At 37.9% G+C, this 13,821-nt stretch overlaps 2 protein-coding genes across 2 annotated transcripts; both read right to left on the bottom strand.

Moving 5' to 3' along the window:
• Positions 1-2,376: 2,376 nt before the first annotated feature.
• Positions 2,377-2,844, bottom strand: LOC111369140. Its single transcript, XM_022990623.1, has one exon. The coding sequence runs from the start codon at positions 2,842-2,844 to the stop codon at positions 2,377-2,379; it is 468 nt and encodes a 155-aa protein (XP_022846391.1).
• A 7,346-nt stretch (positions 2,845-10,190) lies between these two features.
• LOC111369877 (adenylate isopentenyltransferase 3, chloroplastic-like) lies at positions 10,191-11,742 on the bottom strand. The gene has a single exon (XM_022991582.1). It carries the CDS (start codon positions 11,260-11,262, stop codon positions 10,297-10,299), a length of 966 nt encoding a protein of 321 aa, XP_022847350.1. The 5' UTR covers positions 11,263-11,742; the 3' UTR covers positions 10,191-10,296.
• Positions 11,743-13,821: the final 2,079 nt, after the last annotated feature.

The raw sequence follows: 13,821 nt of genomic DNA, 5'->3' as shown, positions 1-13,821 counted from the left end.
TATATCAGGTTGGCTTGGGTTGGGTTGGGTTTTAAATCATAACCCGAAACCCAACCCAACCCAACCCAACCTCAAATATATTTTTTCACCAATTGAACTTAAAAAACCAATCCAAACCGATCGGGTTGGTTCGGGTTGATCAGGTTGAGCGGGTTGGGTTGGGTTTTGCCCAACCCTAATAGTAGTCATGTATTACTTCTGGTGAAAACATAATCAATTTACCCCGAACCTATGTTTGATGCAGATGATCTGATCCAGACGTGTCTATTTCTGTATTGAAGTGGGCATAGAACTCTTTCACCAGATTTTCATTTACTGGGTGCGGTCTTTCAATCACTTTCTCCTAATCACAGTTGTGGATTAAATAAATCAATTCAAAACTGGGGAAATCTTCTAACTTAACTGGCCTTTCGAGGATGAGTGTCCACTCACAGACAACATTGACATAACGGGCTATTTTGTCTGAAGATAGAAATCGCCTGACACCCCCTTCTGGCTCCCTAGTCCGAGCTGTGTCAGATGTGGAACCAACCTTCTCTTTTTCTTTTGATGTTCTTTTTGGAGGCATCCTGCAAAGGTGTAAACATAACATTCATTAAACTTCGTGTTGAAAAACGAGAGAGAAAATGAGATTAGCAAGAGATGTATTTTACAAATCCCCCAAACTTGCTTCAACATGTATATATAACTCCTTGGTGTACATTCTTCAAAACATGATATTCAAGATAGTGTAAATAGTGTGCCAATATGAAAAAAAAAAACTAAGAAAATTAGGCCTAAACATGCACATTTGAAAAATTGGACCCATGACCAAGTGTGCATGTTCGGCCCCGGACATCATTGAAAAATATCAAAATTTTCCCAAGCAATCTTCGGGCATAGGAAAGTATTGAATGAGGTCTACCATATACGCAAGTTTCAAATCAATTGAACTCCATTTGGTGTGTCAAATAATGGTGTAAAGTAGGGGACGTAGGGTGCCGTGACCTAGCCATGTGCCTATGTATTGCAAAATGGATGTGATGTTTTACATGGTCTTTCATGTGTTTGTGCATGTGATAATATGCAAACTTCAAGAAAACATACTCAAGAACGTATGAAGAATGCAAAATAACAACACACACACACAAGTTGAGTGCAAAACATCCAAATTGTGTCAAGTGACTCATGATCAAGTGTGCACTTTCACCCCCGGACATCATCGAGAAAAATCGATTTTTTCCCGAGCAACCTCCGGGCATATGAAAGTACGTAGTGTGGAGTGGTACATATTCAAATTTCATGCCCGTTGGATGTCGTACTGGTACTTAATTGAAGGGACGAAGTGGGTGTTGTGAAGTGATGTGAACCTAACATGGGTGCCTACATGTGCGTGGTTGGTGGGTGATTGCTTCCAGCTCAATTTCTAAGGCTTTTGATCACGTGTATGTGAATGTATATATTCAGATTGTCAAATGCGGGATTGCACAAAATGCACCACAACCTTCACTTAGGCAATTATCAAACATGTTGTATGCATTCTTTGTAAACCCTATAAAATACCAAAAAGATAATGTGCTTCCAATCCACAACATAACCCAAGCTCAAAATACACAATCCATCGACTACCTATTGCCCATTCTCCGCAGTCAAACTCAAAAATTCTTGGTTCATCACGAACCAAACTAAAAAAAAAATCATAGAAGAAAAGGGATGAGAGAAGGTACCTTGAATTCACAATGAATGTGTGGATGAAGAATGGGATGAAGGATGCTATGTAATAGGAGTGGGAGTCGTGTGTGAATGTGTCTTACCATTTGTTGGTGTGAGGGTGTGAGAGGTATGTGAAGAGGGGGAAATGAGTGAGAGTGGCTCGGTCATGGCTTAAATCCATGACCGAGTCACTACTATGCGGCCACATAGTAGTAATCTATGTGGTCGCATAATGATGGAAACACCCCAAATTTTTGTCTCGGTTGAAGTCTATGCGACCGCATAGATATTATGTCCATGCGATCGCATAGACAATTTTTTTTATTAATAAAACAAAACATAATGGAATACAAAAATTGATGTTCCCTCTTTCAATTCTCTAGTACACATTTCCCCTTTAAATTTTTAAAAACGTCATTCTGTCTTGAAATGCGTGAATTTTACTCCCAATCACCCAAAATCATTTCAAACTTACCGAATATGTGTGTAATGCCTAGAAAATTATGTGGACGATAATTTGATCCTATTGATATGCATGGATGAACAATGACCTAAAAAAATGCAAATGCGAAAATTAAATAACTCCTAAAATAATGTGAAAAGTAAGATAAATCGAATGATACAGTGGGTTGCCTCCCACCCAGCGCTAAGTTATAGTAGATAGCTCGACTTTATTGTATTGCTTCATTCTGGTGGTCTGAGATGAATGGTAGACTTGTCCTTTGAGAAATCGCCGCCCCAATAGTGCTTCAAACGCTGTCCATTGACCTTGAATGTCTCCTTACTGTCATGAGTGATTTCAACTGCCCCATGTGAAAATACCTGTATAATAGTATAGGGACCAGACCATTTTGATCGCAGCTTTCCTGGAAACAGCTTAGGCCTAGAGTTGTAGAGTAGCACCTTTTGCCCCCCCTTAAATTCACGCATCTGAATATGCATATCATACCATTTCTTGGTGCGTTCTTTGTAAAGTCTTGAATTTTCGTAGGTCTCCATTCTGAGCTCATCCAGCTCGTTAAGTTGTAATAAACATTTTTCACTCGCAGCCTTTAAATCCAAATTCAATTTCTTCATTGCCCAATAAGCATGGTGTTCTATCTCAAGAGGTAAGTGGCATGCCTTCCCGAAAATCAGTCGATATGGTGACATCCTTATAGGGATCTTGAATGCAGTCCCATAGCCCACAAGGCGTCGTCCAGCTTCTTAGACCAATCTTTTCGTGAAGAGCTTACTGTGACTTCAAGTATTGGCTTTAATTGCTTATTGGACACTTCAACCTGTTCGCTAGTTTGAGGATGATATACAGTGGCTACACGATGTTTAACGCCATATTTATTCAACAACTATTCAAATTGACGATTGCAGAAATGTTTGCCCCCATCACTGATTATAGCTCTTGGTGTGCTAAAACGGGTGAAAATATTTTTCTTTAGAAAATCAATCATCACCTTCCCATCGTTGGTACGCAATGCAACGGCTTCTACCCACTTCGATACGTAATCTACAGCCACTAATATGTACTGATTAGAGAATGATGGGGGGAATGGCCCCATGAAGTTGATCCCCCAGACGTCGAATAGTTCCACCTCTAGGATACTGTTCAAAGGCATTTCGTTTCTCCTGGATATATTACCAGTGCGTTGACATCGGTCACACCTTTTCACGAATTCAAAAGCATCCTTAAACAACGTAGGCCAGTAAAAATCTGATTGAAGGATCTTCGCCGCTGTTTTTGAAGCACCAAAATGCCATGCGTATGTAGATGAATGACAATGTTCTAGTATCAAGGGCACTTTTTCCTCAGGTACGCAACGACGAACGATTTGATCAGCTCCCTGCCTGTATAGAATGGGATCCTCCCAAAAATAATACTTCAATTCAGCGAAAATTTCTTCTTCTGGTGACTTGAGTAATCTGGCGGAATGATAGACATAGCTAAGTAGTTAACTATGTCAGCATACCAGGGTGCCTCCCCACACCAAAAATCTGTTCATCTGGGAAGACTTCATTGATTTCCACGGTCTCTGTCTGACCCCAGGGTCTCGAGTCGAGATAAGTGGTCTGCTACCACGTTTTCACTGCCCTTCTTATCCCTGATTTCCAGATCAAACTCTTGAAGCAGCAGTATCCAACGAATGAGACGTGGCTTGACATTCTTCTTTTCCATTAAGTACTTGATGGCTGTGTGATCTGTGTAAACTATGACCTTTGACCCCACAAGATATATCGAAATTTGTCGAAGGCGTAGACTACGGCAAGGAGCTCTTTCTCTGTAGTGACATAGTTTAGTTGAGCATCGTTTAATGTCTTACTTGCATAGTAGATCACGTGAAATATCTTGTTTCTTCGTTGTCCCAATACGGCCCCAACAGTAAAATCACTTGCGTTGCACATTAATTCAAATGACAGGTTCCAATCTGGTGTGATGATCACGGGTGCTGAAATCAACTTATCTTTCAAGGTGTTAAAAGGCAGCAAACACTCATCTGTGAACTCAAATGTAAATTCCTTTATCAACAAACATCACAGTGGTCTAGTAATTTTTGAGAAATCCTTGATGAACCTTCTGTAGAACCTGGCATGTCCAAGGAAGCTACGAATACCTTTCACTGATGTTGGTGGCGGTAATTTCTCGATAACCTGAATCTTTACTTTGTCCACCTTAATACCCTTTGTTGAGATTCTGTGTCCTAACACGATGCCCTCATGTACCATAAAGTGACGTTTCTCCTAATTCAATACCAAATTGGTCTCTGTACACTGCTGTAACACAAGACTCAGATGCTCCAAACACTCATCAAACGAAGACCCAAACACTGAGAAGTCGTCCATGAATACCTTGATGAATTTCTCAATCATATCCGAAAAGATAGCCATCATGCAGCGCTGAAAAGTGGCAGGAGCGTTGCATAAACCAAAAGGCATCCTACGGTATGCAAAGGTACCGTAGGGGCATGTGAAAGTTGTTTTCTCCTGATCGTCAGGCGCTACTGAAATCTGATTATACCCGGAGTACCCATATAGAAAACAGTAATGTGAGTGCCCTGCTAGTCTCTCCAACGTCTAATCAATAAACGGTAGTGGAAAATGATCATTTCGAGTAGCAATATTTAGTTTGCAGTAATCAAGGCAAACTCTCCATCCAGTCACTGTTCTTGTAGGAATCAACTCATTTTTCTCGTTTTGCACCACTGTGATACTCCCCTTCTTTGGAATAACCTACACTGCACTGATCTATGCACTATCTGATATTGGGTAGATGATGCCTGCATCAAGCAACTTCAATACCTCAGCCCTAACCACTTCCTTCATGTGTGGATTCAATCTCCGCTGACCATCAATGCTTGACTTGAATTTTTCCTCCATGAGTATTTTGTACATGCATAGCGATGGGCTGATCCCCTTGATATCTGTAATTGACCATCCAACGGCTGTTTTATTCTCCCTCAGCACCCGAAGTAGTCTCTCTTCCTCCACTTCACTGACAGTATTTGAAATAATAATCGGGAGTGTAGAAGACTCCCCCAAGTAAGCATATCGAAGGTGTGGTGGCAATTGTTTGAGTTCCAACTTCGGAGGTTGCTGAATAGATGACACTGACTTTGTAGTCCTAGTTCCCAGTTCTTCGAAGTGACGCTTGCGCATGTATGGTGGATTAGTTTCCAAAAATCGTGCACATGTTTCAATCTCACTTGAATCAGTGTGAGTGGATTGAGAATTTGCAATGCATGCCTCGTATGCATCGGAAGGATGATGTAGCCGAAATGTATCTTGAATTATTCTGTTAATTACATTGATCTGAAAATAGCTGTCTGACTCAGCGGGAAATTTCATTGCCTTGAACATGTTGAAAGAGATTTGTTCTTGGCCAGCTAAGAAGGGTCGCCCCAATATGAGTGGAACATCCTTATCTTCCTCCATGTCTAAGATGAGAAAATCGGCTGAAAATATGAACTTTTCTACTTTTACTAACACGTTTTCAATGATCCCTCTTGGATGTGTAAGGGATCGATCTGCTAACTGTAGGGTGACTGTTGTGGTTTTAGCTTCTCCTAAGCTGAGTTTTCTGAAAGCAGAGAGAGGCATCAAATTAATAATTGCACCTAAATCGCACAAAGCTTTATCAAAATGACAATTTTCAATAGTGCAAGGCACAGTAAAACTCCCTGGATCCTTTAGTTTTGGAGGCAATTTTTTCTAGATTCTGGCACTGCATTCCTCAGTTAGCATCACTGTTTCATTTTCTTCTATCTTTCGCTTGTTAGAGAGGATATCTTTTAGAAATTTTGCATAACTCGACATCTGAACAAGTGCCTCAGCAAATGGGATGTTGATGTGTAATTTATTGAAGACTTCAAGAAATTTACTATATTGTTGATCCAATTTGTGCTTTTTCAACCTCTGCGAGAATGGAATAGGTGGCTTATGAGGGTTGATAGAATTGGTAGCTGTACCCCGTTATGTATTGGAACTCTTCTTGGCAACATCCCTTGTTATTTGTTCAGTCTGTTCCACAATCTCGTCATCTGAGGTTGGTGCTGATTCCTTGCTAGCTACTGATCTTTTTACATGTATCTCCGGTAGTTGTACTCTACTTCTGGTTGTTATAGCCTTTGCGTGCTCCTTAGGATTGATTTCAGTCTTGCTGGGTAGGTTTCTTGGTGCTCTACCTGTCATGGAGATTGCCATCTGTCCCATTTGCGTCTCCAAATTTTTGATTGCAGCACTTTGGTCTTGGAGAGTTGTGTTTGTCTTTCGCATAAACTGGTTGTTGGCCTCCATGTACTGATTAGTTGTTGCCATGAACTTCTCAAACATCTCTTCCAATGGCGGCTTTTTATCCTACTGTTGAAATTGACCTTGTGGTCTGTTTTGATTCTGGTTACTCCATGAGAAGTTTGTGTGTTTTCTCCAGCCCTAATTGAAGGTTTCTGAATGTGGATTGTTCTGTTGGCGTTGACCCCATTGCACAAAATCTGCATGTTCGACCCCCTGTGTGAGAATTGGACAGTTGACAGTATTGTGGTTTGCTCCACATTCTTCACAGCTTGGCTTCTTGACTTGTTTTGTATTGACGGTCTGTGTAATATTCTCAACCTTATGGAACAAGGAGTCTATCTTCGCGGATAATGTTGAGTAAGTATCTACTTCATAAAACCTCGACGTTCTCTTCTGAATCACTCGATCTGTAGACCACATGGCTGAAGTTGTAGCCATTTTCTCAAACAGTTCCCATGCTCCGTCAATTGTTCTTGTGGAGATAGACCCGTTGGATGATGAGTCCACCATGCTCTTGAAGGATGAAAGTAATCCAGTGTAGAAAAATCGGATTTGTGTCTTCTTATCAAAGCCATATTGAGGACACTTCCTTAACATATTTTTGAAGCGATTCCATGCCTCTTCAAATGATTCGGACTCGCCTTTGTTGAATATAGAGATGTCATGCCGCATTTTTGCTACCTTAGATAGCGAGAAGAACTTGGTGCAAAATTTGTGGGTTAATTCGTTCCAAGTGGTGATGCCTGCGATGGGAAGTGAATCCAGCCATTCAAGTGCTTTATCCCGCAAAGTATGTGGAAACAATCGCAGTCTTATAGCATCGTCTGAGATACCCTGGTGCCTAAAGTGTTGGCAGATGTCCAGAAATCGGGATATGTGTGTGTGTGTGGATTCTCACTAGCCATCCCGTGGTATTGATGCCCATTTTGAAATAGTTGAATTACATTTTTTTCAGCTGGAAGTTCGGTTGCCCAAATGGAGGATATACAATGCTAGATTGACTCTGGACCACCAACGGTGCCATGAAGTTCCCAAGTACCATATTCCCTTCATCTTCAACCCTTGTGCCTTCGTTGAGGTGAATTACCGGACGATTTTGCTCGTTAGCCATTTGTTGTTGCTGTTTTTGGTCTTTTTGAATTTGTTGTGCTGCTCTTGTTTCTCTTTGCCCGTGATGAAATGTACGTTCGATTTCTGGATCAATGGGGACCAAGTCTCGATTAGGTGCTCTTTGCAAACAAGCCCTGAGATAGCACAAATAGCACAAAATTAAATTAAAGTAAACAATAAACTAAGTCTACTAAGCTAACTACTACTAATCTAGATAAGTTCGAATTAGTGTCACAATAGATAAAATTAAACTAAATTTCAATCCCCGAAAATGACGCAAAAAACGTGTTCATAAAATTGTTTCTTTCAATTTAAAATCCACCGCAAGTGTACGGTTCGTTAACAAGTAATAAAATGGACTATGAGTCCAACTATCAATCCCACAATGATTGAATTAGTTCAAATCAACCTATTATGACCTTAATCGAAACACGAAAGTAAGATTTATGTATTGTGATTTAACTAAGGAAGATGTGAACTATAATGCAATTATGAATGAGAAACTTATATTAAATGCAAAATGACCTGGACGCAATTTACGAGAATTTATGGAATTAATGAATTTACTAACGCACTAGGATCACGAATTCTCAAGCAACGCCTTTCAACTTTTAATTATGCAAATTTGACACACATTCCCACAATTGATGAATCAATATTCCTATTTTAATTTAGCAATCTCTCTCTCGCAATGCCAACCTACCTCAATATGTGATTCGACTATATCTCTATGACGAATACTAACATACAGGAATGCATTATGATTTCATGAATATTCAAAAATTCACACAAGGCATAGAGATATATTTCTATCCCCTATTGGACCATATGATAAGTTATACTACGTTGAGCCTATTTTCCTTCTTTCGAATGCATAAAACGGCCACCAAAATCATATAATCACGTGTACAATAATAATATGGAATTAAAAACGTATAAATCATTCAATTCCGGAACATGCGTTTAAATATGTCAAATCTCCAAATCAAAAGTAGTATTGCAAGGATCATCGATCTCCTAACAATGAAAAATCTAGCCTAACATGCTAATAAGAAGAAAATACAAAAATAGTTGAAGAAACGTCATCACCTGAATCAAGTTTCAATCAAATTTTCAATTGGCGCGATGTTTTCCTCTTGTTCTCTCTTCGTTTTCTCTTTCAAAATCTCCCCTTTTCTTGTAAAAATAGTGTCCCCTTCGTTCTGGTCGAATTTTCGTTTATATAGGTTCTTAAAAATCTTGTTTTCTTAAGAGTTTCGGCGGAATAAGAAAATTGCGGATTTGGCCAAGAATTGTTCGATGCGGTCGCATAGAGCAAAAATTTACTGAAAAATAATTCTCGGTTTGCCTCTATGCAGCCGCATAAAGGGTAGCACTATGCGGTCGCATAGTGCCACCAACTATGGAAAAGTCCATTTTGGTCCTTCTACTTGAATCCTTTACTTATTGGCATCTTTTCTTCATTCTTCTCATTCCATCATCTCAAGATATCATCAATTGGCATTTGGTTTAATCAATTTCTTGATTTGTTCATCGGGTCAACTTTTGGATAATTGTACCTTAGTCCTTGAACTTTCACTTGCGTCATTTTAGTCCCTTTTCGCGTCTTTTCTCCTGAATTTCACAAATGTAACGAGATTAAGTCACAATTCAATCATTTTGCTCGTTATTAAGTCATGTTTGTGACTTAAATAAGTGTACAAAAACACACTTATCAAGCATCTCTAGTGGGAAAAATGATAATAAGAATTCCAAAGTGAGGATAAGATTCATAATATCACGTCTCAATGTACTAGTTTACGAATCCAAAAATTCGAGCATAATACATTCTAAACCAACACAGAATAATTCAATTACTTGATGGCCTAAAGATGCCATAAACCACTAAAAAAGAGAGAAATTTGTAAGGTAAGACATCTACGAAAGGTTCAGTATGTATGTAGTATAGCCCACAACAAGATAGTAAAAAGACAATTTTTTTTCTAACTTTTTCTTTGTTTTTTTTTTAATTATTGTTGAGTATTTGACGCCGGGTAGGATAGTGATTATCCTATTGGCTTGTTGTAGCAGATGATTCACAAAAAAAGAACGACAGAAAATGCCCAAAAAATCAGAGAAAATACTCTAAATTCAACTTAATATTATTAATAACTCAGAATGATGAAAACTAACCCACAAGCCGGGTTAAATAGCTGCGAAATACGAAATTATGGGAGAATTACCAAAAATGGAAAAATCCCAAAATTATACCAAAATAAAATATTAAGTAAAAGAAGTAAGTTGCCAAAAATTTGGCTCAATTCGAGTTTTCTAACATATGGAAAAAAGGAAACGAAATATTACCATAAATAGTAAAAAATAACTTAAAATTGAATTTTGGAAAGGAAAACAGTGGATTTTGGGCTCGAAATTGACGTCTACCGAGCATAGCTGGGTGGTCACGACGTGCGCGCCGAAGCGAGCTTTCCGAATTGGGGTCATAATAGCGATTCCGATAACCGTAGTAAAAATTATGGCCAAATTACCAAAGACGCGTCAAATTCCCCCAATTAAGGAAATAATTGTGATTCACTTTCCATCTTTGCGCCGATCCGCCATCTCATGGTATCTCAGCGCCATCATCGTGCTATCTGACAAATCAGTATCACTCGACTCGGATCCTCCTGCATCAGTATTGTACAATCGACCTTAGACAGAACAGGCAGTAGCCGTCTAGTGAGTTGCAGATGCTACTGCCGTCTCCATCAGCGGAGCTCTCATTGCCCTCAAATTCCTATACTCCATAGGGCCAAAATTGTATAGGAATCTACTTACTATTGCGATGCTCGGCCCTGCCACCATATTCTCCCATGCCTCGTTCGCTTCTTTGCCTTGTTTTCTGAACACATCGGTGGCATCAATCCGGTGCACTTCCCATCCCTTCACGTCTTTAAGTCGATAGATTTTCTCCACTTGGCGACATGCCAATTTGCTCGTGTTGAATTTTACCATATTTATTGCTTCTTCTAGTATTCTAGCACGAGTTTCGCCATTCGAGGATGATTCATCCCGGAAGTAACGATCGAATTCAGGGACACCAATTGCTCTCCTAAGTCCTCCCGAGTAGTCTGCATTTAATCTGAACATGTTTCTTACCTCATTTACCATCCCCCTTTCCACCATTTGATCAACTCTATTGGACAAAAACGAGTCAAGCACTTGCATTGATACGTCCACCCAGAGGAAGCAACATTCGTACTTTGAACGAAATTTATTGTCCTTATCATCGATCAGTGCCTCAATGAATGAATTCGAGCCTCCAACGATGATTGGAAGCCTTCGATTGTTGACTACAGACTTTATAGCCAGGGAAGCCATGGTACAAAAATTTTTAGCAGTGAAGTCCACGTTAGGATCTACTACTCCTAGGAGGTGGTGGGGTACCCCACAACACTCTTCTCGAGTGATCTTGTTCGTTGTTATGTCCAATCCTTCGTATACCTGCATTTTATCTGAATTCACTATCTCAGATGGAAAGCGGGTGGCTATATCGATGGAAAGTCGAGACTTTCCCGTCCCCGTGGCTCCCATGACCACCACCACTTTCTCCTTCGGTGGCTGGTGACAGTGGACTTTCCCTATTTGAGGAATGTGCGACAAAAATGGTGTATGTTTGCACATAGATAGTGACATTCTCATTCTTTAACTGATTAAGAATGAAAGAAAAACCAAGCTTTTGGCATCCGAAACAAAGAAAAACCAAGCTTTTGGCATCCGAAACGCGGCAACTTGAAAATACGTTCAGTTTATTTGTAAATCTTCTGAAACAAACAAAAAATTTTGTAGAGGCTTCAGTTGATGCCAACTTTGATCAAAATCTAATAACTTAACAACAAAAGATCAAAAGAGGGAAAGTTAGAAGATGCGATGCCAAAAGAGAAAATTGTTGAGTATTTATAGTCAGTGTTGTGAAAGCCTAGACAAAAGAGGGCAATTATTCAATTGGGTTCTGTTTGGGTTTAATCATAGTCAATACCAAGTTGCTGTATCCTGTAAATTTTGCACAAAAAGTTGATGCACTAACCTAATTTCGACTTTTCATGATACAGAAAAGACGACGAAAAAATATTATGAAAACTATTGAGACGAACAAGTTCAAGTTTGAGAGTGAGAGAGTTTTGATGCTTGATGCACAATAGATTCAAGAGGAATACAATTTGATCAAAATCTTGTCTTTTACTAGTTTTTCCTTCTTTCTTCTTTTGGTTGGGACAGGTCATATCTAAATAATTGCACAAGATAATATGAATAATATTTTTTTTTGCTGAAATTTGTTAGAGTAGTTAGCTGGCTTATTTAAATAATGCTATTTTGACAGAAAATCCGGTCAGATGCAGTAACAAAAGATGCCGTGGCAAGAATCATTGGATGGTACAATTGGCTGTATTTAAAACAATCCGATGATGAAATGTCACGTGATATTATGTTAACCTTTAAGTCAAACTTTCTGTTTATATAGCATGATTGTTTATTATTTGAGTATGTGTCCCACTTTATTATATTGTCAAATGGACGATTAATTATGTCACTTTAATTATAATTGTGCAAGATTTGAAACAAATATGGTTCAACATGGCATCAGAACATACAAAAGTCATAAATTTAAATTCTTGCGCCTCCTATTTATTAAACTTATATGAGTCAAATCCTTGATGAAAATAGATTCTACCACATGTAATAAAAATATATTTTGCGATTGTTTGACAAAGCTGTCGATGAATTTTTGGAATAAATTTTAATTAAATTTGATGTAATATGTAGTTGAAAAGTTCATAAAAAGAATTAAATAAAGTTTCTCACTTATATATTGAGAATTCTTTTTGTACAGTGACCATATAGTGATTTTATCATACGTAGGTAATTTTAGGGTATGGAATGGAATAATTTATTGCTATCTTTTCCCCAACCTTAAAATGTAGACAAAATGGAATGTGAATGATTTTGAAAATGGGATGGGAATAATTAAATTTTTTCTTGGTCTACAAATAAAACTGACATCTGATTCCCTGGTGCAAATTGGTGACAAGATTGAATAATATTATTATTTCCTTTGTGGTTGTCACCAACTAAACGGAGTTTTCTTTTTAATCTTTTCCAACCAATTCATAACATAATTTGTAAGAAAAAAGATTTTAATTAATGCGTGTGAATTCAATTTTTTTGTTGCTCATTCACTAAAATTTTGTATGTGTTCTCACTTTTGATTAATAAAATAAAATAAATATGTATGTCTTTGATTTTTTATTTTATTTTTGCAATACTTCAATGCTTGTTAATTGAAACATATTAGCAATTTCCAAAGGGGGATGTACAAAACTAACTAGATAAGATCAAAATTCATTGAAACTCGGTGTAATCAACACGCATTACTCTATCCTTTCGTGATGCATGCGTTGTTGGCGGTCATCATAAAAAGCCATACTCTACCCAAGTTGGCAATTTGTCTCATGTCTTTTCGGCATTTTATCATTGTACTATGAATGAAAGAGGTTTGAGTAGGATGGAGAGAGGGTATTTAGGGATCTAAATATGATGATTTTAATCAACTTATTTCCAAAAAGGCAGCCAAGTGGAATTCTATCAATCCCATAATAACGGGTTTGTATAAGACGAAGGACATGATAGAAAAACTTATCATTTAGCTCTTGTGAAGTGTAGATTCTTAATTGGAAGTCAAGAATTCACTCAATAGTTTTGTACGGCTTTAATTCGAGAGTTCAAACAAATATAATGAGATCCACAATTTTTAATTCGAGAGTTCAATTCTTAATTGGAAGTCAAGAATTCACTCAATAGTTCAAATTTATTTTTGGTCACATATTTAATGAGATCCACAATTTTTATCATCTTTTCAAACACATTCATCAATTTTTATCTAAGGATATATATGATATTTTAGGACAATCTTGCGGCGTGCTTTCTCCACAAGCATAATATCATTGCAAATTATTTGAAGTTCATGCATCCTTACATCATCCAATATCATTTTTGATAATTTTCCTGTTGTTTACCATGCCTAAGGAAAATGGATCTTGTCACACTAATAGATTTTCAAAATAATGTTAATTTAACTTTTTCAACTTATAATTTCAACGCATTCATTTGGTTTTTATTTTGTCCTTGCTTGATGTCATTTATGACGAAGAAATAATGTTAATTGTTTGTATATATTATTGGTAATATTTCACAATCATAATT

This window comes from Olea europaea, chromosome 20, assembly GCF_002742605.1.
Source record: "Olea europaea var. sylvestris chromosome 20, O_europaea_v1, whole genome shotgun sequence".
NCBI classification, from domain to species: Eukaryota; Viridiplantae; Streptophyta; class Magnoliopsida; order Lamiales; family Oleaceae; genus Olea; species Olea europaea.
This window is presented reverse-complemented; position numbering and strand designations above follow the sequence as displayed.

Coding starts and splice junctions, on each gene's coding strand:
- LOC111369877 (XM_022991582.1), bottom strand. CDS start 11,262: ATGAGAATGTCACTATCTATGTGCAAACATACACCATTTTTGTCGCAC.
- LOC111369140 (XM_022990623.1), bottom strand. CDS start 2,844: ATGTCACCATATCGACTGATTTTCGGGAAGGCATGCCACTTACCTCTT.